This window comes from Sarcophilus harrisii, chromosome 3 (assembly GCF_902635505.1).
Source record: "Sarcophilus harrisii chromosome 3, mSarHar1.11, whole genome shotgun sequence".
Classification (NCBI taxonomy): Eukaryota; Metazoa; Chordata; class Mammalia; order Dasyuromorphia; family Dasyuridae; genus Sarcophilus; species Sarcophilus harrisii.
The window spans coordinates 78,048,141-78,075,750 of record NC_045428.1 but is presented as its reverse complement, the minus strand read 5'-3'; the positions used below and the strand labels follow the sequence as shown (position 1 = coordinate 78,075,750).

Below are 27,610 nucleotides of genomic sequence, written 5' to 3'. Positions count from 1 at the left end.
CAGTTTGTTTTTGTTGTTTTTTTTTCATTATACCAGTAATAAGTACTGCAATAGGAAATAAATATCTCAGGAAATGGTATTTCTTGTTGCCTTGAACACAAGTTAAAAACAACTCTTTATTCGTCTCTCCAGGGAAAACCTGTAGGCCATCCTATCATTTAGTTTCAACTTTCTTCTGGTTCAGCTCTTTTTATAACAAGAGTATCAAGTGTTCTAATTCTGTTCCTCCAATAGTATGTCCCCTAATCCATAAGGCAAGTTTATCATGTTTAGAGTAACCAATAACTAAGTTAATGTTTCCTGAGGAGCTATAAAACTTCTTCTCAGTGACCTCCATTTCCTGTACTTCTCTGATGTGGAAGCTGCAGAAGGGGCATAGGACAAAACTAGACTGAAGGATATTCTTGGGTTGTATTACCAAACCTGTTGATGGTAAGTCTCACTTGCAATATCTAGACACAGTCTTTCAAGCCTTTCCAGCATAGTAGAGCAAGCAAGAGATTTCATTCCACAGGCATAGATTTTCAAAATCCAGAATCACCTTCATGGTCACAGCAAGCCCATTGGAATAATATTTTATTATAGTTTTTTGGGGGGTTGTCTTTTTGGAAATCAGCCTTAGAAAGATTGGAAAGTCTTACAGCCTGGAAAATACACTGACTGAGATTGTGGATAAATATAGATATAAATTATATGTGCATATATGTATATACTCTGCTTACTTTAACCCTTTTTTTTTTTTCCCCCAGAACCTACTGGCAAAGATTTTGGCCCTACCCTGGGTTTGAAAAAGTCTAGTTCCCTGGAAAGTTTGCAAACAGCAGTAGCCGAAGTCAGGAAAAATGATCTTCCTTTCCATAGACCTCGTCCTCATATGGTACGTGGGAGAGGATGTAATGAGAGCTTTAGAGCGGCTATTGACAAATCTTATGATGGACCTGAAGACTTGGAGGAGGGTAAGTCACTGTAGTTTCTTAAACTGTTTCTTTTTGAGTGACAATCTAGGAATTATGGAAAAGAATGAGCACTGAACTGCTGAGGAAAATGTTTCAAACCTTGTAATTATAACTCTAATATTAAAAGTAATTAATTTTCCTGATCTTTTTGCCCTTTGGCTCAGAGAACGTTGGAATGGATAACCCAAATTGCAATTTATTTTCCAATACAAACTATAAGGGGAAAAATGTTCTCCCTTACTTTCCTTTTCCCATAAGGACTCCCTGTCATTTATCCTTAGGGTAGGAGCACTAAGAATGCTTTGCTTGACTTTTTTTTCCAAGTCATTAGGAACAGCCTCATCCTAAGGACTGACTGCATTAATTGGGTAGAGACGGTTAGGTTATATTAGTACTCAAAACCTCTTCTCGAAATAAACTCGCACTGTTTGCTTCCCAGCATGTGGGCTTTCTGAACTGATCAAGGTTAACAAGGCAGCTTTCAGAAAGATTACTGTTTTATCACATGTCAGGGCTTTCTTACTATCAAATAAGCCACACTAATAGCACTCTGTCTACTTCACTTCAGAGAACCTTGCTTGAAGTAACCAGTTTTGAGTCAATCTTTCTTAAAAGTATACAACTAGCCCTACATAATGGCAGAATTCTCTAATGTCCCTTTTTGTAATTATTCTGTATTTTACATTTTTACTAAATTACTAAAATTTTACATTTTTACTAATCATAAATGGTCCCTAATCATTTATATTGATTCTTCTTTTTTCTTTCTTTTTTTTTTTTTTTTCCCTGTGCAGACGGTCTGTCTGATAAGAGTTCTCGATCTGGACAGGGAGCTCAGAATTGTGAATCTAACCCTCAGGGGAATGCTGCACCAGAGAATATAGAAAATAAAGCCAAGAAGAACAAAAAAAATAAAGACAAGGAGAAGAAAAAGGAAAAGGGCAAATTGAAAGTCAAGGAGAAAAAACAAAAAGAAGATAATGAAGATCCTGAGAAAAAAGTTAAGAAGAAAGGATTTGGTGCCATGTTGAGGTACAGTCTTTCTTAGCAAAGAAAATTAAGGCCTCTTATTTGGAATCTGGTGAAATGTGCTTGTTTTCTCTGCCTTGGAAAACCTTCATCTCCAGTGAAATCTGTCTGTACTCTGACTTAGATCTTGCCTTTTGGCTAATGCAAGCCAAATGTTTAAGTTGTGCCATTGAAGCCCCTTTCTCAGTTGATGGGGGATCTTGATGGTTCCCTTGTCAAAGGAAGAATGTTGGTGAAAAACCCTGCTTAGGGAGCTGTTAGAAAAGACTTCAGCTCTGGATAACAAGGTCTGCTTTATTCAAGAAACCTTAGGTTTAATGATATGCTTTCCATGCTGTAAACCTTAAAATATTATATAAATGATAGCTATCATTTTATTATTCTTATTATTATGTCAGCTGTAGAATTCTACAGTACAAAGAGAAAAGGGTAAAGAAAAAGTATTAAACAAATAGGCACCCTCTGTAAAGCCTTTCTCTAAATTAGAGGCATCCTGGTAGGTAAACATAGTGCCACCATTGTTCAAATAAACGGCTACCTATTTGCTGCAAATCTCTGTGTCCTGCACATTTAATCAGCTTTGCTGTCTTCACTGATACCAGCAGTTTTCCCTGTCTTTTTTTCCCCAATGTCCAATAAATATCTTTCCCAGTGATCCTCTCTGGGAACTTGCTTTGGGAGATGCTTCCCCTTGCACAGACAAACAATGGCTTTTCCCCAAAAGGCCTTGTGACATTCTCTGATCCTGCTGACCTACAATCTGTTCAAATTAGCCAGATTTCTCATGAGATTTTGTTTTCCTGTGATCTTATAGTCTCTTCCTATCCATTTGGCATATTGCTTTCTGAGCTTTTTCTTATGCAACATAATCCCGGGAATTAGAAGAGTTTATGGGCTGTGACTTATGCATCCTGAAAATAATGGCTATAATTATTCTATAATAAAGGTAAATATTATTGGGAAGATGTTTTAAGAGCTCTATAGGAATTCATAATTATTTTCTCTTGCCTCTGTAATATCCAGGGAATACTTTTCCTCTTGTCCCAAAATCAGTTGCCTATGGAATAAAATAAAAGCCCTCTAGTCAAGTAACTAGGTTCTTCCATAATATGATTCAAACTTACTTTTCAAGCCTTATTTCCCTCATATTACTTATCCTTCAGGCATTCTGTTTTCAAGCCAGACCCATCCCTTCCCACCATAAATGGTGGCTATCTCCCATGCCTGAAATGCATTCACTCTTCAATCAGTGAACATTTAATAACTGTCTACATTGTGACCTGTGCTAAGATTGTTACTAAGATGGGGATCAACAACAGCATTTAACTTAGGCACCCAGGTTAAGTTTAACTCAAAGGAGTCAACTTCAAAACCTGGGTTTATCTGGAACTTGGATCAAGGCCTAAATAACATGCTTTTCAGATTCACAGAACTTGAGAAATAACTACCAAATGGAATAACAGTATCAGAATATGAAAATATTTTCACTGGATAGAATAAAATGCTAAATCTAATATCAAAATTAGGGGAAAAGGGACTGAGCTTCCTCCATTTCTATTTTTTTTTAAATCAGTTCTGGTGCAGTGGATAGAGGACCAGCCCTTAAGTCAGGAGAACCTGAATTCAAATCTGGCCTCAGACACTTAATACTACTCCCTGGCTGTGGAGTCTGAGCAAGTCACTTAACCCCAAATGCCTCAGCAAATAAATAAATAAAATAAAATCATTCTGTAAGTACAAGACAAAGGAGAGACATGGCTAGACATCATTTCATAAGACCTGAATGAGTACTGGAGCCTTTAGCGTCAGCTTCAATGGAGGACCTGGGGCTTTATGTTTTTTTTGTTTGTTTGTTTGTTTGTTTTTTTTTTAATAGCCTTTTATTTACAGGATATATGCATGGGTAACTTTACAGCATTAACAATTGCCAAACCTCTTGTTCCAATTTTTCACCTCTTTACCCCCCCACCCCCTCCCCTAGATGGCAGGATGACCAGTAGATGTTAAATATATTAAAATATAAATTAGATACACAATATGTATACATGACCAAAACGTTATTTTGCTGTACAAAAAGAATCAGACTCTGAAATATTGTACAATTAGCTTGTGAAAGAAATCAAAAATGCAGGTGTGCATAAATATAGGGATTGGGAATTCAATGTAATGGTTTTTAGTCATCTCCCAGAGTTCTTTTTCTGGGCATAGCTAGTTCAGTTCATTACTGCTCCATTAGAAATGATTTGGTTGATCTCGTTGCTGAGGATGGCCTGATCCATCAGAACTGGTCATCATCTAGTATTGTTGTTGAAGTATATAATGATCTCCTGGTCCTGCTCATTTCACTCAGCATCAGTTCGTGTAAGTCTCTCCAGGCCTTTCTGAAATCATCCTGTTGGTCATTTCTTACAGAACAGTAATATTCCATAATATTCATATACCACAATTTATTCAGCCATTCTCCAACTGATGGACATCTATTCCGTTTCCAGTTTCTAGCCACTACAAAAAGGGCTGCCACAAACATTCGTGCACATACAGGTCCCTTTCCCTTCTTTATAATCTCTTTGGGATATAATCCCAGTAGTAACACTGCTGGATCAAAGGGTATGCACAGTTTGATAACTTTTTGAGCATAGTTCCAAACTACTCTCCAAAATAGTTGGATTCATTCACAACTCCACCAACAATGCATCAATGTCTGGGGCTTTATGTAAATACTTTTAGTGCCTAAAAAAATAAAAATAAAGAGCCCCTGCCCCCAAGGAGCTTGAATCCCAATTTTTTGTCCTCTCAGATTCATCTTGGGGAGCCACCTCCTCTAAGAAGCTTTTACCGAAATGAATTTTTCCCCTCACATCTCATATTTTCCAAGACTACTTTGTCTCTATACTGATACTAGACTCTGCCTTCTCAATGCCCATACTCTACCCTCAATTCTATTTTTTTATATTATGCTTTTCTTCTCTAAGTGAATTACAAAATCCTTAGGGTTGAGTACTTTACCATTTTTTGACTTGGTATTTCCAGAGCCTTACCCAAACTAGACAGTTTAATTTCATGTTAAAATACACATGAAACTAGATCGATGTATAAGCTGATGTTGGACCAACCAAGTTAACCAGTTGGAGGAGTTGGGGGAGGACAGTAATATCTTCCCTTTTTTGGCTGTCTTGCTCCTCTACATACCTCTAATTGCAGGCTTCTCTGAACCATTTCATTCAAAGATTCACTAACTCCAGGTTAGTCTTTTCTCTACAATTTTACTAAATTTTAAATTTCCAAGGAGGTATTTGATTTTTTCTACAACGCAAAATAGCAACTTGTTTTGCATAGCCTTTTTCATCTGAATCTTTTTGAGCATATTGAAGTTACTGCTACAGGCACATTTTCAACAACAAAGGACACCAAAGCTGTTACCATTAGCCAACAGATTTTGCTTCCTTCCTCATCTGTTGTTCAGATATTTACTCGTTTTCCCGTATTTTGTTTTGTTTTGTTTTTAAAGAATGATATTTTTTTTGGTGTAGCTTCTCTTGAACTTAGGCACATGATTCCAAGGTTTACATTTCCCAATAGAATTTTTTATTTTCTTATTTTCAAATTCAGTATACTTAGGGCATTGAACCATTCATACAGCTAGACCCTTGGGGATACAAAAACTCAATCAAACAATCATTTATTAAACACTGTGCTAGGTTCTGGGAATACTCAGAATGCCCTCAAAGAGCTTATTATCCATTAGGAGGAAGGAACACACACATAAAAAAATATAAACATATACGAAGATGCAATGCTAGTGCCAACTGAAGATGAGGAAAAATCTCATTATAGAGATGTTATCTGAACTGAATTCTGATGGGAACTAAAAATTCTAAGAGGCAGAAGGAAGAAGTGCATTCTGTTAAGTGGGGAACAGTTTGGTCAAAAACATGAATATGTTAGATAAAGTGTCATAGAGAACAACATGGAAGTCAGATTGGTTATGTTATAGAAAGTATGAAGAAGGGAAATAATATAAATAAGACTGGGAAGGCATGAAGGGAGTCTTTCCCAGATTATGAAAGGCTTTAAATGAAAACAGAGGAGTTTATTTTTTTTTTTTATTATGAGTGAAAAGTAGGAAGGAAGGAAAATAAAAAGAAACAAATGAACAAATGAATGAATCAAACTTTTATTTAGCACTGATGCCAGATACTGAACTAATGTTATCTTATTTGATCTTCACAACAATCCTGAGAGACATGTGCTATTATTAATCCTCATTTTACAACTGAAGAAACTAAAACAGTCAGAGATTAAGTATCATGTCCAAAGTCATGCAACATACATGCAAGTGTCTGAAACTGGATTTGAATTTAGGTTCTCTGACTCCAGGCCACTGGCTGATTCTATCCATTGTACTGCCACAAATTCTATCCGTTATAGCTGCCACAAATCAGATAAGACTCTAGAGGAGGGAAAGGAAAAAGCACTTATATAGTACCTACTATTTTTGCATAACCCATTAAAGAATAATAATTGTCCTCTCCTTTTTTTAAGGAGAGACTTTGCTTTAGAATCTGGCCTTCTTTGGAGTTTAAAAAAATTAGCTCATTTTAAACATAATTAAGGGAATCTTCTTAATTTATATTTTCTACAGTCATAAAACAAATAATTCTTATGGTTATAAGAATAACACAGCATGGTACAACAAAAGGAGAGTGAGTTTTGGAGTCAGCAAATCTGAGTTCAAATCCCAACTCTGATATTTACTGCTTGTATGATATTGGACAAATCACTTCTCCTGATCTCAATTTCTCATGAGATGGTTTTTAATCCATAAAAAAGTTATACTAGATAGTCTCTGAGAATCCTGCTGTCTTTAAATCTATAATTTCATATGTACCAAAAATCTAATAATCCAGTATATATATTCTTTCCTGGTTTCCATATGAACCCCTTTAAACAGTTCATATGTAGTCCTTTGGAGGGCTCATAAAATTCTACCAGTGAAGATAAAATAGGCAGGGCAAATAGCAGACTGATTGTGGATAAGAGTTCAGTGGGCTTCTTCCTAATGAGACATGAACTTTAGAAGATAAGATCAACTTTTCTGTCAGAATTAACCATTGGAATTGACTCAAATGACTCTGTGTTCCATGAGCTGACCACAGCTTAACTGGAAATGCTACCAGCAAAATTTTATCAATATAAAATCTCCTATTTCTAAAAGGTCTCTTGTTATGACTTATGTACATGAAAATACCCATAAGATGGGTCCATTTAGCAGCTGTGTACCTGCTTCTGAGATTCAAGTAATTGGCAAATCACTTATGGCCTCCACAAATTATGACTTAAAAAGCACATTCTTTTTAACCTAAGAGTATTGAGAGAATTAATTTATTAATGCTGGTGAAGCACTTTGAAAATGAAATTGCTGTACTAAGATAGAGAGTTTCAATTTTATTTATTCAATATATAGCTTGAATTTTTTTCCCTTACTGTGTATTATTTTCTTAAAGATGATTGAGTTGGCTCTGTCATTTGTTACATTAAGTGATTAACACCCAAACTGCTCAGAGCCTAACATTCTATATTTACCTTTAAAACTGAATTCAGTAAAAGGAAATACTAAATCTACAATCTTTAGGAATGAGTTTCTCGAACTGGCAGTAGTACAACAAAAACTGGGTTAAAAGTCCCTGGATTTCTAGCCCTGGTCACTTTTCTTAGAGCATGAGGTTCTTCTTGTCCATTCAGTTGTTAACTTGTCTTGGGATGTTGCCAGGAAAGATAAGCCATGTGATCATGATGTGTGAACATATATATGTGAATAAGACAAGCTGAATTTCAACTACCACTGAACGGGAATTTCCTTTAGCTAAAGTTATTATTAGCCGACTGGAACTGATATCCAGGCATAGAGTCTTTGGTTTGCAAATTACTGGTTCCTTTGACCTTAATTTTAGTGTTGATTTATACCTGATTATATAAGGGCTACTCTTGTCTTGTACTGTTACCAGTATAGGTCATTTACCTCAAAAACAGTTGCACTATAAATGTAATTGAGACACAGGTAGACTGACATTTATCATTCAGAAGACATTTATAAATCACCTATGTAGACATCATTGAGGTTCTGGGAAGATACAATGTTCCCAAACAATCCTTTATCGGTTTCTATTCTCCATAGAGTTTATAATCTCCCTATTATTGTTGAAGGTTCCATTATCCTCCCAGTCACCCATATTGGCAGTTTAAGTATCCTTAAAATCTCACTCTCTCTCCAATCTATTTTTAAGGTCTGTTTTATCTTCATAATACCTCTCATGTGGACCCTCTTTTTTCCTGTTTCACTGCCACCATCATAATGCAGCCTTATCACTTCACACCTGGACTATTAACAGCTCACTATTTGGTCTCCCTGCCACAAGTTTCTCCCCACTCCACTCCACTTTCCCTTTCCACCCAGGTATCAAAATAATCTTTCTAAATTGCAAGTCTAACCATGTCATCCACTCCTCCTCATCCAATGAACTTCCTGAGTTCTCTAGCATTCAAAGCCTTTCATAACATATCCCCTTACCTTTCTAGTCTACTTACACCTTACAACTCCCCACCCTACCCCATACATGCTCTGCAATCCAGTGATATGGTCTTCCTTATTGATTCTTATACAACACACTCTCTCTCAAGACTCTAGACATTTTCAGTCACTGTTACCTTGCCCAGAATTCTTTCTTTACTCTTATTTTCCTATTAGCTTCTTTCAAGTTCCAGCTAAAATCCCACTTGATATAGGAAAATTTTCCAAATCCTCTGTAATTCTAGTGCCTTCTCTATATATACTTATCCTGTATATAACTTATTTGAACATGGTCATTTGCATATTGTCTCTCCCATTGAATTGTGAGCTTTTTGAAAAATCTTTTACCTTTATTTGTACCCTCAGCACTTAGCATATTGCCTGGCATATTGTTTAATAAATGCTTATGGACTAACTGACTGAAACACAAATCTCCATAAAGGAAAACCCTTAAGATAATTCTATGTCCATGGAACAAAATGTTTTATGGCAAAGATTATTTGAAAATCAAGGAAGACATTTTATTTTTTTTCAAGGATAACCCATTGTCCAAAGGAGTTTAACTCCTAAAGTGGAGTTGGCCATTTTCTTGGATGAAGGCATAAATAACATGCTTAACAGATTTGTATATCACACAAAGATGCAAAGAATAACTAACACACAAAATAACAAAATCCAGATCAAAATACATCAGTTGGCTAGGACAGAGGTTTTTAATCTAGGAGTGTTTGGACCCTAAAGAAGTCTTTGGATAGATTTCTGGGAATCCATGACCTTGAATCAAAAAAAAAAAAAAAAATTGACGTCTTCATTTTCAGTAATCTTTGATTTTCTTTGGAACCCTATGTCTTTTGTTGTATGCATTTAAAAATATTCTTCTGAGAAGGGATCCATAGGTTTTACCAGTTTTCTAGAAGACACTTAAGAGAGAACTTTTAAAACTTCTGAGTTAAGATAATGAGCTAAATCAGACTTGATAGAATAGAATATGAATATATGTGAAGTCCTACCACAGATTAAAAAACAATCGATTATACAAACATCTAAAGGGGAAACATAGACAACAGTGTGTGTGAAAAATAAGATGAAAATTCTAGTCAGTCAATATGAGTCAAAAATTTGCATTTGTAAAGAAAAGAGCACCAGATTTGAAGTTAGAAACACTGTGTTTGGATCCTGTCTCTGTGACTAACTGAACAAATTTGAAGTTACCTTCCTTTCTGTAACCTCTTCTATGAAATGAGAGAATTGGATAACCATTTAAGGTCTTAAAGTCATAAATCTTATCTTACCTAAAGTTCAAAAAGGCAGATTTCTGCAGGAGATCCCCATCACTGAAGACCTTTTGTTGTTGTTTGTTTGGTTTTGTTTTTTAACTAAGATAATTGGAGTTAAGTGACTTGCCCAGGGTCACAGAGATAGGAAGTGTTAAGTGTCTGAGGCCAAATTTGAACTCAGGTAGGAAGCTGGATGGCCAGCCTTTTCAGGGATGTCAGGGAATTTTTTGCTCAGGTACAAATAAGCTGTGAATTCATTTCCACCTGTGGGATTCCAGAAATAGACAGGAATTCAGCAGGAAAAGGTCAGAAGGGAGGAGGCTATTCTAGCCACAAGAAACAGCATGAGCAAAGACACAGATTCAGAGAAAGCAATGCGTTTGGGGGACAGCAAATAGTATAATTTGTCTAGAATTTAGAGTATGTGAAGAAGAATAATTTTAAATATGACTGTTGGAGCAGGCATTTCTTTTGGCCTTAATTGTGTTGTGTATGTGTGAGAGAGATATACACACATAATACATATATATATAAATACTAAAATTATTCATGTAACTTAATGAGGGAAGTGAAAATCAGACTTTTGACCATCTGTTGATGCATGTAAAATGCTGATGGAAATATGCAAAAATACTTAGGAAGTTAGTTCAGAGCTGTATGACTCCAGGGGACAGTTAGACATTTGCTGGGTGACCTCTGAGGTTACCTATACTTAATGTTTTTGTGGACTGGGCAAAAAGAATGGTGGCCTTTCCTCTCATGGGAAGAAACCCTGCCTAAGGGTTACCGGTGTGATTTCCCCAGGCTGTTTTGGGGAGGCAATTCAACTGCATATTTTTTACCAGGTGCATCTTTAGTGCTTAGCATATTTGAAGATCCATAAAAGGCTTCCCTTTCTGCATCTAGATACTTCCTGTCACTACTGCTCAAAGCAGTAAATAAAAGACAATCTTGATTATGTCCACTTTAGAACAAATGATATCAACTCATATTGAAAATGCTAAAGCTAGTATATAATGGGCATTGTCGGCAATGCAGATGGTGAGCTTGGTTGACAACCACATGGGTCATTCATTGTATCTTCCTTCCACTTATACAAGTATGGTGGTGGAATTACTTTCATTCTTTTCAAGGCAAGTCAAGAAGCTTATATTAAGTGCTTATGAAATATCATACAATGCAAATGCAAGTAAAAGGAAAAATAGTCTCAGTCCTTAAGGAGTTTACATTCCAATAGGGGAAGATAATACATAAAAGGAAGCTGGAAGGGGAGTGAGGGGGTGGGAGGGAAATAAAAGTATTTGGCATGTGGACATTATAGAGAAAGTCCATGAGGACAATTAGGAAGACAGCCTAGAAAAGAATGACACATAATATGGTTGTACCTTGTTTTTAGTTTTCTGTAGTACTATATCAGGAAGGGCTAACTTCTGTTTTCTAAAGCACAGGTTTTGTTTGAAATTTCAGTTTGTTTGGTGTATTATTTTAATCCTTAGTGAATGTATAGTCATACTTCACTGATACTACAAAAAGCACAATTCTGATCCAATTTTTCCATGAGAAAGTATTTTTTTCTTAGACTAGATCAATCTTCTTTTTAAAGGAATTCTATTTTGAAACTTTTTGTAAAAAGAAGAGCCAAGTCCTGGATTAATTTTTGTGTAAATCTTGATTTTCATATGTTGAGTTTTCTTAAAACAAAATAATGCATTATTTCCTTTTCATTCTTTTATGTTTAGATCAATTTTTGTTTTTGCTTGATCTGAGATCAGGATGGCTATCCCTGCTTTTTTGACTTCACCTGAAGCATAGTAGATTTTGCTCCATCCTTTTACCTTTATTCTGCATGTATCTCCCTGCTTCAGGTGTGTTTCCTGTAACATTCTTTTATGTTTTAAAATTGAATAATCTTCTTGACTATAGGTCCTGCACTCAATGCCATTGCATCACCTATGTGCTCTCCAGGTATTTATATTTAATTAGAGAAGACAAAATATAAATATGCATATGCATATATTTGTGTATGTGTATCTTTACATACATTGGTATATGTATATGTGACATGTCACAGAGGGAAGAGACTTTAAATGGGATGGAAATTGAAATTCTAGAAGGCCTTCTTCAAAAGATGAGATTTGATCTGAGCCTTAAAAGAAGCTACAGCTAGAACCTAGGAAGAGGAGGTGAGAATGGCACTTTCTGGGTATGGGAGACAACCAGTATAAGTAAGCCAGTATAACGAGATGCTAGAATGAATGAAAGAAAAAAAAGTATAAGAAGACTAGAAATATAGAAAGGGGCCTTACATGAAGAGATCTAATTGCCAAATAGAAGATTTTATAAATTGTTCTCCTGGTTCTGCTCACATAACTTTGTAACAGTTTACATAAGTGTCCCTAGATTTTTTCTGAAATTTTTCATTTCTTACAACATAATAGTATTTTATTATATTGATTTAAGCTACTTTCTTCAACTATTTCCTAATTGAAAAGCACCAACAAGGAGACTAAATAGAAGGCAATATATTGTAGTAATGCAGTGGTAAAGTAATAGTTTGTTCAGTCAATAAACATTTATTAAGCAGCTACCATATTCCAGGTATTATGCTAAATTATGGAGATACTAAGAAGGCATTAAAAAAAAACAGTTCTTGCCTTCAAGGAGCTCATGAACTAATGGGGGAAGACAATACACAAAAAGAAGCTGAAATCTTTTGGGGAGTAGGGAGAAGGGAATTACTTCGTACAGGAACACGATTGAGTCCACAAGAGTGGAACCAGGTAAGAAATAATGCGATACCTGCCCCAAGTGTCCTATTTAAATAGAGAATGTAGGAGGAATTTCAGATTTCTACCCTGCATCCTCTCCAATCTGAGTGAAGAAAAGGCTCCAAAATAAATGATATTAAGAAGGTATCAAAATTGATGTGATCATCCAGGAAGATGAGTTTCTGGAGATCATATTGAAATCCAGAAGTTCAGTCAGGTGAGAAGTGATGAGCTAAAAAAATACCGGCTAAATGAGTAATGAGATAGACATGTGCTGCAAAGAAAAGAGCATTAGGTTTGATAAGAGAATGGAGATGTGGGATGAGTAAGAGTGGAAAGTCAACAAAAGTTGTGAACCTAGATCATGGATAGAAGAATAATGTTACCCTCAACAGAAAGAAAACATTTGGGAAAATGGGGGAAATTTGGAAAAGAAGATCATGAATTATCTTTTGGGCACATTTGAATTTAAAATGACTACAAGTCATCTAATTTACGATAAGAAAAAAGTAGTTTGTAATTTTCAAAATATATTTGAATACTTGATGATAATAGTTAAAACTTCCTAATGTTGAACCCAATGATAGAATGATCTTTACTGTATTGACAATGAAAGTTTTAATTGGAGAAAATATTTTCAACCTTCAGCTCCTTGGACTTTATTTGTGTAGTATTCAGTTCAGTTGTATTGCCTTTTAAAAAAAACAATTGTACTGTATTAGTTCATACAACTCTTCTTATATCTCTTTGAAATTGTCTACTTCCTCATTGATTATAGCACAACTGTATTCCATCACATTTATTACCATGATTTGTTCAGCCATTCCTCAATTGATAGATTTTAGGATTTTAGCTTTTGTTTTGTTTATGGTTTCTTGCTGCCACGAAAAGAACTGCTGTAAATATCTTTGTACAGTAAGACCATTTGTCTCTTTCTTTGACCTTCTTGGGATACATATAGGCCTACCACTGTTATAGCTGAATGAAAGGGCAAAATTTTTGTAAAATTCCAAATTACTTTCTAGAATAGTTTAAGCCATTCACAGGTTCAACAAAAATTCATTAATATCCTTGTTTTCTTATAGCTCCTCTAAAATTTATTTTCATGTTTTGTCATCTTTTCTAATCTGATTGGTATGAGGTAGAATCTCATAGATGCTTTTTATTTTCATTTCTCTAATTCATAGTGATTTGTAGAATTTTTTTTATATTGATGAATTGCTTCCCCTAAGAACCACCTGTTCATAGTCTTAAACTTTTTATTAATTGAGAAATGGCCCCTATTCTTATAAGTTTGAATTAGTTCCTTATAGGTCCTCAAAATGAGACCTTTATAAGATAAACCTTCTGCAAATGTTTCCCCCAATTAATAATTTTCTTTTTAATCTTAATTTTTATTACATTTGCTTTTGGAAAACTTTTTAAATTTTATGTGATTAAAATTATGCATCTTATCTTCTATTATCCTCTTTATCCTTTGTTTGTTCATGAACTTTCCTCCTATCCATAGATCTATTAGGTAATTTATTTCCATGGTTCTCTAATTTGTTTATGATGTGACCTTTTATGGCTAGGTCAGATATCCATTTGGAGCTTATCTTTATATAATATGTGAGATGTTCCTCTAAATCTAATTTATTCCATACTGCTGTCCAATTTCCCAAACAGTTTTTGTCATCTGGGGAGTTCTTATCCCAGTAGATGGGCTCTTTGTATTTATCAAATACTAGGGAGTACTAGATATATTTGTTTCATATCTTATGTAGCTAATCTGTTGTGCTGATCCATCTCTCTATTCTTTAAGCAATACCAAATTGTTTTGAGAATTACTGCTTTGTAGTATAATTGAAAATCAGTCACTGTTAGGCCCCTTTATTCCCACTTCTTTTCTTTATTTCCTTTGAGATATTTGACCTTTTTGTCTCTATTTGAATTTCATTATTATTTTTTCTAGTTCTATAAAGTAATCCTTTAATAGTTTATACTTGTTTTTATATTGTTCTTGTGTGTATCTTACAAGGTAGACTCTAATATTTTGTAGATAAATGGAATTTATCTCTTCCTGGTGGATTTTATAATATTATATAAAAATGCTGATAAGCCAATTTGATTAAAAATAAAAGAGAGAAAAATCAAATTATGCCAATGTCAAAAATAAAAAAAGAATTCAAAATAAAATAGTAAGAATTAAGGCATGCTATTAAAAATTATTTTGTCCAACTATATCTAAAATTGTCACTATATGAAAGCAACAACTTAAGTGAAATAAATATGTATTTACAAAAACAAAAAAAATTATCCAAATTAACATAACCTAAAAGAAAAAATTTAAACAATCCAATTTCAGAGGAACAAATTTAACAAAACTAAAAGAACTTCCGAAGAAAACACTCCAGGATCAGATGTATTCACATAAGAATTGTGTCAAGCATTCAAAAAACAATTAATTCCAACAATGTATAAACTATTTGGAAAAATATCAAAAGAAAGGATCATATCAAATCCTTACTGTGACACAAATATGATCTTGTTACATTAAGGGAGAGTCAAAACAGAAAAAGAAAACTATAGACCAATATCCTTAGGGAACTTAGATTCAAAGAAATTTTCAGTAATAATTGGCAAAGAGATTAAAGCATCATATCACAAAAAATATACACTATAACCAGTTTAGATTTATACCAAAAATATATACTTGGATTAATGTTAAGAAAATATAAACATACCCATATTCATAAAAACAAAAATAAGTAACATGACCATTATCTATAAATACAGAAAAAGCTTTTGACAAAATATAATAAACATTTCCATTTGAAAAACCACCACACTGGAAAACATAGGAGCATATGAACCTTTCTTTAAAATCATATGTAGTATATGTTTAAAATCAAGACTTACATCTATATGTAATGAAAGTAAACTAGAATCCTTTCTAATAAAATTATGAGTGAAACAAGGATGTCCATTGTCATCATTTCTATTCAACTTTCTACTAGAAATGTGTATAGCATCAAGACAAGAAAAGAAATTACAAAGAAGTACTCATAAGGAAAAAAAACACCACCTTTTGCTGCTGATGTTATAGTGTACTTAATCAATTAAAAAATTAATTGAAGCAGCAAACTTGTAAGATAGAAAATACATCCTCATATTTATTATTTCTATATATCAGTTATAAAATACTATACTGTCATGAAATAATTGTATAATATACCTTTCCCACAAAGATATTTTTTGACTTGATTTTTAAATTAACTTAGATTGAGACTAAAGTTTAATATTATCAGGGACTGTGACGTCTGATATGCATTTCTCCTCTATATCGATGATCCTTTAGTGATTATTACAGGTCTGGTGTATAATAAATATAATGTGGCAATACCCTATCATTACCTTTTTCCAGAGAGTAGTTGTAAAATTTCTGGGTTAGCCCTTCAACTTTATAAGTATGAAGGATAAACCAGCTAATGTAGCTGAGCCAATGAAATTTTAATAGCCAGTTCCACAAGGCCAAAGGCCAACAGACTATAGTGAGGAATACTTTGCTTTGTGAAGCACAAGCCATATTGATAGATGAAGGTTCAAATGAGGAATGAAATCCTAACTTAGACTGTGGTTATAGTGTGGAAATTCTTAATTCAACTTCATTCTGGATTCAGAAATATATTGAATCTCAGTGTCCTTATGCTTTGTGTATGGAGCTTGCAAGAAATATATGAGCCTGACCTCTCCTTCCCTTCCTTCCAATAAATTTGCATGTCAAAAGCTATCACATTTATACCTATCCACTGTTGTCCATGGCTCTCTGTGCTTGAAAGGGATGCAAAAATGCAGAGCCTTGTAATTTTACCTAGATTCTGCAGTGTTTTTTTTTTTTCCTCATTGGTAGCTCTGAATTTTGTCTTTTCATAGTCCATCTTAGGTCATTTAGTTTCTTTTTTATAATATGAGGTATAACTTTTTGTTTCTTCATCTTGTTAATTTTCCAATTTTCCTTTAAGCTAAGTGCCTCAGTGATTTTAATTTTTTATTCTAGTTGGAAAGAGGAATGACCCTTTTTTTTCATTATTACTATTATGGGCCTTTATTCAGAATGATACTTTTTATGATGAGCAGTGTTGGGCCTATAATGGAATTGCAGAGTGGGTAGTATAATATACAGATATTGACTTCCATTAAGCCCAGTAGTGTGATAGCTGATAATATTTATATATTTATGTATTATACATTCTAGCTTGTGTTGATTTGCAAAGTTAAGCATCAGTGAGGAAAATTAGTACCATAATGTCTATAGGTATGGAAAGGGAGAATGTGAAAAACAGAAAGATTCATCTAAATCAAGCAGGCAATAGAAAATGATGGAAATAAATGTGGAAAGATATATTAAAATGTTAAAGTATAGATTAATTTCTGATCAAGTAAACTTACAATTATTTGTTAGGCATTTATTTCTTAATTGAAAGAGAATTTTGTGGCGGATTGTACGCTCACAGAAGGCATGAGGGAGAGATGTGAGCTAGTGCTGGAAATGCCCAGAATGTGCAGAATTTGTTTTGCTATCTGACTTTAATAATTTTCTTTTCAGCTGTCAAACGTGTCTGCAAATGTTTGTTTATAGTACTAACCTGTTTTTGAGTGTGTGTTCATGGAAAGGCTGGGGCATGGATGGAGTTAATTAGTATGAAAATGTAAGAGTAGCTTGTTTTTCAAATTATTTAAAAATCTGATTGCTGTTCATCATCTTCCCCTCCTCCCCCATGTTATCCTGATTACTCTGTAGTTGTGTTTATGGTTGTCCAAAGCAGCAAGATGATTTTCTCATACTTATTACAATAAAAATGCTCACGTAGAGTGCCAACCAAAGGCTTATTTGTTTAATTAGGGTTCTCTTCTCCCCTTAATATGCCTGCACAACTCCCATTAACATTAATGTGAATTACGCAAGTGCACTGAAGAAGAATAGACCCCTTTGTCTCATTATTTCACTAAGATAATGAGGTTTAGATTTGCTAACAGATCAGAACAAAAAAAGTCCAGTGGGGAGAAAATGGACTTAACTTTTAAAGAAACCAGAATGCTAAAAACAAATTTCATAGGCTATAAATTATAAGGTTTATACTAATAAATAAACTCTGTTTGCATTTAAGGTGAAACATAATCATTTAAGTACTGAATTAATAAAATACAAAAGATTTCTTAATGGAGCTATTTGCATATTCCCATTAAATAACCAATAAAATATATTAACAGCCATTTTATTCCTCTATGTAGACAAATGTATATAAGCTCCTTGGGAGAATGTTGGTTTGATTTGCTTTGTACAGTGTCCAGCACAATGTCATGTCCTTGTAAGATGGTTAATAAATACTGTTAGATAATGGAATCTACCATTTTAATAACTGGCCTTGGAAAATGGAAGTGGTGCTTTGTTTCTCACCTTTTATCTGAGAATTTTAGCATAATTTATGAGCATTCATATTCAGGATCCATCATAGATAAACACTGTCAAGAAATATCTTCCTTTATGGATAGAGGGAAGGAGACATTGAGAAGGTAAATAGCTTGCCTGAGGCCTTATGAATTGGTGACAGCCAGGGAACCCTGTTGCTCTTGCTTGCTTCAGCATTATTATTTAAGCAGACATAACACTCTCTCTACCTTATAAGCTTTCTCCTTTTTTTAAAAAACAGAAGAATCTTACCCACATGTGCAAAAAGTTTGTAACAGCTCTTTTTGTGCTAGCAAAAAACTGGAAAATGAGTGGATGCCCATCAGTTGGGGAATGGTTAAACAGGTTGTGGCACATGAAGGTAATGGAATATTATTGTTCTGTAAAAAATGACGAACAAAATGATTATAGAAAGAACTGGAAAGATTTACTTGCACTGATGCTGAGTGAAACAACAGAACCAGGAATATATTGTGCACAATAATAGCAAGAATGTGCAATGATCAGTTCTGATGGCCTTGGTTATTCTCAGTGATTCAAAACAATCCCAATTGATTTTAATGCCCTCTGCATACAGAAAAAGAACTAAGGAGACCGAATGTAAATTAACACATGCTATATTCACTTCTGTTTCCTGTTTTTTTTTTTTTTATCTCTCCCATTTTTTCCTTTTGCTGTGATTTTTCTGTATTAACATGATTCATAAAACAATGTGTATTAAAATAAATAAATTTATTTTATTTATATAAAAGGACAAAAAAAAAAACTGAGGACTCTGTATCATCCTTCTTCCCTGGCTTTCAGGAGAATATACATAAAATTATCTTTAGGAGAATATGATGAGTGATGATTATAATGTCTGGGGATCTTAGTATAAAAAACTGTTTTATATTTGTTTTCATATTTCCCATATCTTGTGCCATACCGGGCATCTAATAGCAGCTTAATAATGCTTATTCAGTGAATGGATGAATTGACTATATGAATGAAGAGAGTTTGGTAATTTTCTTTACTATGTCCAATAGCTCTTGAAAAGAAACTGGAAATATAGCATTTTCTTCAGATAATCAATTCAGGGCTATTTTTTCTACCATGTTAATAAGCTGCCTGCATATTAGGGGCCTAGAACAAATTTGATTAATAATGAAAAATAACTTTGAAAAATCAATCCTGGATTTCCAACTGTGTGATGGACATCTACTCATATGTCATGCCATTTTCTCAGAATCATTGTGTCCAAAACCAAATCCATCATCATCTTCCCTAAATTATCTTATTCTTCTTGACAGTAGAAAGAGCATTATCTCTTCATTCAATGAGTTTCTGAACCTAAAAGTGATCTACCATCTCATCATTACCATGCCTTCTATTGAGTTTTTATATCTTTTATATTGATTCCCTCTTTTCCAATTCCTCTGCTACAACCCAATTCAGGCCCTCATACTTTGTCACCCAAATGATTGGAATAGTCTCTTAACTGGTTTTAATATGTCATTAAGGATTTAGACCTATAAGGAACCTTAAAGATCACCTTTGCTCCCCACCCTTTCTGCTTTCTAATCCATCCTTCACATCACTACCTGATTCATCTTTCAAAAACATAACATTGTTATCTCATCTTTAACCAAGACTTTCAGTAGCTTCTCCATTGCCTAAATGAAAAATATTCAAATGTTTTAACATGGCATTCAAGAATTCAATGCTTAGTATAGTGCTGAGCATATAGGAGATGCTTAATAAATGTTTCTTGACTGATTGCATGATCTTTGTTGTGTTAGACAAAATGATCTTTCTCCTTCAGTATAACTCCATTTGGGCAGCTAGTTGGAACAGTGGATAGAATACTAAGACTATAATCAGAAACATTCATTTTCTTGAGTTCCAATCTAGCTTCTTCAGACACTTACTACCTATGTGATCTTGGGTAAATCACTTAATCCCCATTTTCCTTAGTTCCCTCATCCATAAAATGAGCTGAATAAGAAAATGGCAGACTATTCAGTATCTTTGTAAAGAAAGTCCCAAATGGGTCACAAAGAGTCCGTTGGCTAAACAACAGAGCTCTATTTAAAATTTCTGCTTCAGCCAGACTAATAAAATAATTATCCCCAGACTATGTTATGATCACTGCCATTCTTTTTCCCCTCCCATGTTGAGACACACCATTCCCTTTACCTGATCATAGAATTATACATAGGCTTTTAAAGCTAGAAGGAGAGAGTGGTATCCCAAAAACCTAGAGAGAAGAGAATATTAACATCTTACTATTGAGGAAACTAAGGGAGAAACTGACTGAGTAATTTGCCCAAAGTTATACCAGTAGGTAATATCTGAAGCCATATTTGAGCTTGATTCTTCCTGACTCTGGGCCAGTCCCATATCCACTGTTCCTCCAAACTTCAGCAAGGATTTATATGAATAAAAAAAATTAAAAGGAGACTGTGTAGCTACTATGTGATAGAGGCAGAAGGTAGGGCTGGAAATAGCCATGGGGAGCAAAGAGTGTGCTGACTCTTCCTCTAGTTCCATTATATCAGGGGGCCCGAGAGAAGGAACAAGCAGCCTAAGAAAAGGTTTTAAGAGAAATTATGTCTCCAGGAGAAATCTCTGTTTCATTGAACACTTGAGGAGATAAAGTATAATGGTTCCCTAACAGTGGAATTGAAAGATTTCAAAGGTACAGAAAAAAAAGAAAGAAAAAATACAGAGGAATTAAGAAAGGGGAGGACCAAGACTGAGTTTACTATGGGAAGGATTGCCAGTCCCTCTGTGGTATTGGGAATTCTGTGTCTTGTAAGCTCCCAGGCCAGGGAGGACCTTAGTGGCTGTCAAGATGGAAAAATGGTAAAACACTGAGAGAAGTGATATTACTTCCATGAATCCTTAAAGAATGGCAAGTGTGGTATAAGCAAGGAAATGAGACCAGTTGGGTGGCTGGCATCCACCTAGGGGAAAGATCCTACACACACACATAAACAGAGTTGGCACCTGGACAAAGTCCCCAACACCACATGCTAGTTCTGGCTCTGGATCTATTGAAACACATCTATATCTCGTCCCCAGCTACTTTGTAAGCCTTTAGAAATCAAAGACCTTCTTTTACACTCATACTATTTTCCAACAGTACTTAACACAGTGCTTTGTATATTATAAGTACACAGTAAATATTTGCCTGACTGTTTTAAAATAATGAGTTAATTGGGAATATATACATAAAATTAAAAATGTTTTAGCCTGTATATAAGTTTCTTAAATAATAGTCAGAAAAATAATTTAGATGATACAAAATTGAATTTATGAAACAAATAATGGGAAAATACATTTCTTTTTTTCTCAGAGATGAAATAGAAAGGTAAATTAAGTGGTAATGGTAACCAGATGCTCTCCATTTCCACTGAGGACATAACCAGAGGAAATTGGCCAAAATTGTTGGAGGAGGAATTAAAATATAATGACTGTTAAGTACTGAAGTGATTGACTTATCTCAAGTAAAGAATAGGTTAAATAATCTTCTGAAATTATGTGGAAAACCTGACAATTAATTAATCAGTCCATCAGCAAATATTTATTGAGTACCTGCTGTAAGGTATAGAAAGGAAGTATAACATCCCCTCAAGGATGTTACAGTTTAATTTAGTAAGAGAAAATTGAAACATAGGAAGCAGAAACTGTGAGCCAACAGTACAAAGCCATGACAAAATCCAGTACTATGATGTTAGTTTTCAGAGAAAAATGCCTAATTCATAGAAAACAAGGATGTAAAGCTGCAACCTAAATTTAATTGGCTTATGCCACTAAGTAAGTATATTTTGATAATGATGATAATTGGAATATTTATTTCTAAATTTCTAAATTTCTTTCCATATATTATCTCATTTGAAATGTTAACAAGATATTGACTTCTTTACTTAAAGATAAGAAGATGTTATAAGAAAATCAGAAAAAGTTGAAGAGATGTCTTTCTGTTGTAAATTTTTAAACCCTGAAAACAATGTGAAAATCGCAGTCTTTCTTACTTTTACTCACAATGAATTAACTTCTGTCCAAAGTTCGGTTTGTAAATGACTACAAAGTAGAAATTCAATACAATGACCTTTTGAATCCCTTTCTTAACTGAACTTTTGGATGGGAAGCAGGGACAGTTTTTCATCTTTGGGAGATATGATGTCCAATTTCTAAATATTACTTTTATATTTGCCTTATTCCCTTAAATAGTGCTACAAAATTTTCAAGTTGGAAGAGAGATCTGAGCCACCTACTTTAACAAATGTCCAAATTCTGATTCACATATAACATGCCTAAACAATTGGTTTTACAGTTTCCTCTTGGAGAACTCTAGGAATAGAGAATTACATTTCTTTAAGGCAATTCATTCAATTTTTGAACCATTCTAATTTTTAGGATTCTTTTCCATTATGTTAAGCCAACCTCTATCTACCTGTCATCCTATTTCTATTTCCTCTAGAGTTCACCACCTCTTCATCTCTACAACCAAGTGAAAATATTGTTTTACATGAACACCTATTAAATATTTGAACTCTACTATCATGAAGTCCTTAAGTCTTCTTGTCTTAATTATTTCAGCAAGTATGCAATCATTTTGAATTTCCCCCTCCTCCTGGTCATTCTCCTCTGGACAAAATCAATCTTTTCAATGTCCCATCTAAAATATACTTCAACGATCTAAACGCAGTTATCTAGATGTGTTCCAACTGACAGATTGTGTTAGGATTATCACCTTCCTTCTTCTTCATACCACTTATGTCATTAAAGAACCTATTCATTCTTTTGACTGTTATATCATGCTTTTAACTTATATTGAGTTTTAAATTTACTAAAAGCCTTAAGTATTTTACACATGAATTATTGTTTAACCATGTTTCTCTCCCTCCCTGTAGTTTTAATGAATGACTTTTTGAACTTAGAGACAAAGTTTAAATTTCTCCTTATCAAATCTTATTTTGTAAGTATTGACCCACTAATATTTTTTTTTAATCCTGATTCTTTCATCCAATATGTTAGCCATCATTCCCAGTTATTATGCTTCTCAAGTTTCATCCTTCTCGATTTGTTTAAATCCTTTAACACTGCCAGACCCCCCTCTTCTTCATATTTTCTCTTCTCTAGATTTTTCTCCTGGTCTTCTGCCTCCCTGACTGCTTCTTCCCAGTCTCCTTTTCTGGATATTAATCTAGCAAAAATCCAATATTCAGATCATACCTGCTAATCATTAATGTCCCCTAATGCCCTTTCCAGGGTCCTCTTCTCTTCTCTCTATATACTATTTCATTTGATAATCTCATCAGCTCCCAAGAATTCAACTATCATCTCTGTGCAAATAATAACCATAACTTCTCTGTTGATGTCGTTTCCCATCTCTAACTGCTTCTTGAATATATCAAATTGGATATTTTATAGACATCTTAATTTCAACATGTACTCCCTAAAGAACAGGTCTGAAAACCCATGCACACACACACACACACACACACACACACACCACTATTCAGTAGACTCTATTGTGTTTTTTTTAATTGCCTTTAGGATTAAAAGTAGGATTTCCTGTTTGGCATTTAAAGTTCTTCATAACTCAATCCTTCCCTACATTTCCAATCTTCTTATAGTTCATATCCTCTCCACACTCTCTATACACATTACCCTACACTCCAATGACACAGGACTCTTTGCTGTTTGTTCCTGGAACATGACACTCAAATTACTGACTCCAGGCATTTTCCCTGACTATGTCTTCCATGATTCTGAGACTCATTCATTCCTTTTTCCACCTGTTGGCTTTTCTGACTTCATTCAAGTCTCTGCTAAAGTCCCACTTTCTATGGTAAATCTTTTCCTATTCAGTTTGCACATTTTTGTATCCTTTCTCACTGTGAGCTCCTTAAGAGCATGGACTAGTTTTTGTCTTTCTTTGTATTCCCAACATTTAGCACAGTGCCTTGTACGTAGTAGGTGCTCAATAAATTATTATTTGAATTAAGTGTGTTAGTGCAAAATAAAAGTAATCCTTAAAATAGTTTACTTTTCTGTCAATTTTATAAATATTAAAATATCTTTGAAGTGCATATTATTAGGCCCATTTTATATATCAGGAATTTGAAACTCTGAAAGAATAATTTACCCAAGTCATCAAACTATTCAGTGTTGGAGTTCATATTGGAATTAAAGTCTTCTGACCTTTGCTTTCCCCTGTACCATCTAGTAAAGGACTAAAGCTAAAACATAATTGTCATCAAAAAAAGAAATTTCTGAAAGAGTACCATATAATAGACAAGGTTAAAGAAGTAATTAAGATAACATGTCCTGGGAATGGTTTCTACACTTGGGCTCCTGAAGATATTACCAGTGGGCAGTAATCCTTGTGGTTTGGGGTATTAGTTCCTGCTATCGATCAGCTTTTTTTTTTAACCCCATGGGACTATAATTTTCTACTTTAAATTTCAACTCTAGTCGATGTGTATTAGAAAATCAATATCATAGCTTTGCTCAGCTTTCCTTCAGCCTCACTGGAGTTTGAAACTATGTAAAGAATGTTTTTTATGGTGGAGATGGACAGTAAAATACAAATGGTGAAGCTTTGACCAGTTTCCTAGAACATTCACCTTTAAAATTCACATTGAGCTTTTAAGTCCCTTTGTTTGTCACTGCAGAATCATTTCCCATCTTACTTTTTTTTGTGGTAGTTTAGAATACCTAAAATGGTATAGTTATTCAAATTGCTTAGAAGACTGTATGACCAAATAAAATGATCTTAACAGTTAAAGAAAATTTTCCATAATTTAGCTTACTTTTTAATTTCAAATTTTAATTCCTTTATTCTCAGTGATATCATTTTCCAAAATGCTAAATAATTCTTCAAACTCATAAATTTCAAGTATATTATGTCATTATGCCTAATCAATTCAATTCAAATGTTTTCAAGCGCCTAATACTTTGTGTACAGTGCAGAAAACAAAAGGCTCCCAGCATAGTGTGAATAGCTTGCAGAGAAATGATTTATGAGAGGACAAGGATGAGAGTTAGGCAAGTTGAGATCATATAGATGGGTTGTAATCTTCATATTTATGAGTTTCGCATATGAGATAACAGATCTATTGACAAGAACCCTTTATCAAAAAAGAAAACTAATTCGAAACAAACAAAAAAAGAACCTAAAAAACCCCCAAACCTGCCATGATCAGTACAAAAGACATTTTACTTACCAAAAAAAAAAAAAAATGAACAAAAAGCTAAAGTAATTTTTCCTTCAGTAGATTAATGGGTGAGTTTATTTGGAACAGTTGTTTGTGTAGGCACATCCTAAATATTTAATTCTGGTAATTGTCTCACTTAGTGATAGCAAAAAGCTGTGATATGTCTATTTGATTGGTGATGCTTCTATAAATATGGTCCAAAAGTCACTCTAGTATATTTTGCTGCCATGTCATTCTGCAAGTACATAATTTATTTTGGTGACCAATGTTAGCCTTAATCACTCTATTTCTTGTTTTCTCCGATTGTTCCTTTGAATTTCTATTATTGTAATCAAAACATAGTATCTTATAATTGTCAAACTCAGATTGTAGTTTATTCTTACTAAAGCACATTTGAAAGACTATCCATTACTTGTATTTATTATCCAGTGAATTAGCACATTTATTTTGCATTGACAGCTTTACAACTGAGTCTTTTTTACCTTTTTTTAAAATTCATGTCAAACCCTCTTTTCTCCAGATAAGGAAATTCATAGATAATGAAAGAACCCAATATTCTGCTTATTCACCCAAGATACAATATTCACCACAACCATTGGGAAACCATAGGCTCAGTACTTAGAAAGTACCAAAGAAAATCTAATACAAATAATTCATTTTATAGATAAGGAAATTTGAGGCACATGAAAGTAGAGCAGCTGCCCAAAATACATTAGAAGCAGAGGTAAAATTCAGCCATTGATGAGGTAGAATAAAGGACACCATGGAGAACTACTGGGGGGTGGAGGTTTAACCAGATATTTAAATGTGCTACTTGAAACAAATGTAAGTTCCAAAGTACTATCAAAATGTACATAGTCTGGTAAACATGGATTATTTTATTATTTAAGATGCTTACTATAGCCTTAGCCATCCATTCATATGCCACTGGACCCATAAATACTAGCCATTTTGACTTTTGAATGCTTCCTTGGTCTGTGAATGTTACACTATTTAGACTGAAATTTAATGCTATATTCTTTCAAAATATATTTTCAATGATATCTTCAAGTATTAAGAGGCTGAAAAAAGAAGGAATTGATCTCATATGTTGAGCAATCAAATAAGTTATAAAGATTAATCTCTTAATTTTAGAAAGATATTAAAATTGACATAAAAGACTCCTGTACTTCATAGTGCATTCTAAATGTTCTACTTTAAATATGACTGCATACTATGATGTCCCCCAGAGCAGACTTCTCAACAGAAAGAGAAATTAGGGGTTCTGTGTGTAACAGAAATTCTAATAGACTATTTAACAATAGTAGGGCAGGCAGATAACATTTTAATCGGTATTGTCATTAACAACTATCAATAGAGAGGAAAAGATATTCTTGTCTTTGCGAATTATGATTTATGACCGGCAAGGCAGTCACATTGAAGTATATTTATTTTATAATGCAAAGACATTGATTAAATGCACATGGCATCTCAAATGTAGTTGACATTTTAAGTCAAAATTATTACAGACATAGAGTCGTTCATTTAACTCTTGCTTTAAAACAATGTCTCAACTGGTTGTTAATGGAAGAAAGTCTAGCTGGGCCAATATTTCAATACGTTGATCTGTTATTTTACTGACAAGAGGAAAGAAAGCCATTTCCTATGGGCAACATAACATTTGAAAATACCTAGGGTATCCACACTTGATAATACCATGGTCATTTAAAAATATATAGGGATACTGAGACTCTGTCCCCTTCAGAAAAGCTTTCATTGTCAATGAAATGTTGTTTTTTTTTTTTAAACCTAAAACCCACAACTCCCTCCTGCATGGGGAAAAAACAACAAGCTTGCACTCTCTCTTTCCAAACTGCTTCAAATATGTTCCTTAAATAATTGATAAGCAGTGGGGTTGGAACATTAATATAGTTTAGGGAGGATAGTTTGTGTAATGTATATTGCTGTCTGTTGCCAATAGATGAGCAACTTTAAACAACATAAGTGTTTGAGTATTGATTGTTGATTTGCAAGATTTAAAGTCCAATAATAATTGTTGTTTGAAAGCCTGCTTGCATACAATGTCTGTATTCTTTGATCTCTTCTTTAGGTTATCAGCCCCTTTTAGCTTCAGAACTAACTTTGAAGTTAGGTATGGTGCATCTGCATCATTTTACTGTCCTAGTTTTGAAATTGCAGGCTTTGCTTTAACCTCTCATCATCAGATGTAGACATTCTAAATTACAGAAAGATGATTTCAAATAAGATTAGAAAGCCCCCAAAAAAGAAAAAAACACAAATAACTCTAAAATTTGTAATGCCCTTTAATTTTTGCCATTGTATAATGCTTCTCTCTCTATGTGTATCTGTGTG

General features: G+C 33.9%; 1 protein-coding gene across 1 annotated transcript in view; it reads left to right on the top strand.

Moving 5' to 3' along the window:
- PARD3B (par-3 family cell polarity regulator beta) overlaps nucleotides 1–27,610 on the top strand; it is a 740,364-nt gene that overhangs the window by 396,467 nt on the left and 316,287 nt on the right. Inside the window, exons 15-16 of the mRNA XM_031961171.1 lie at nucleotides 750–956; nucleotides 1,751–1,988. Coding sequence (XP_031817031.1) covers nucleotides 750–956; nucleotides 1,751–1,988 — 445 coding nt within the window. The remainder of the gene's footprint in view (nucleotides 1–749; nucleotides 957–1,750; nucleotides 1,989–27,610) is intronic.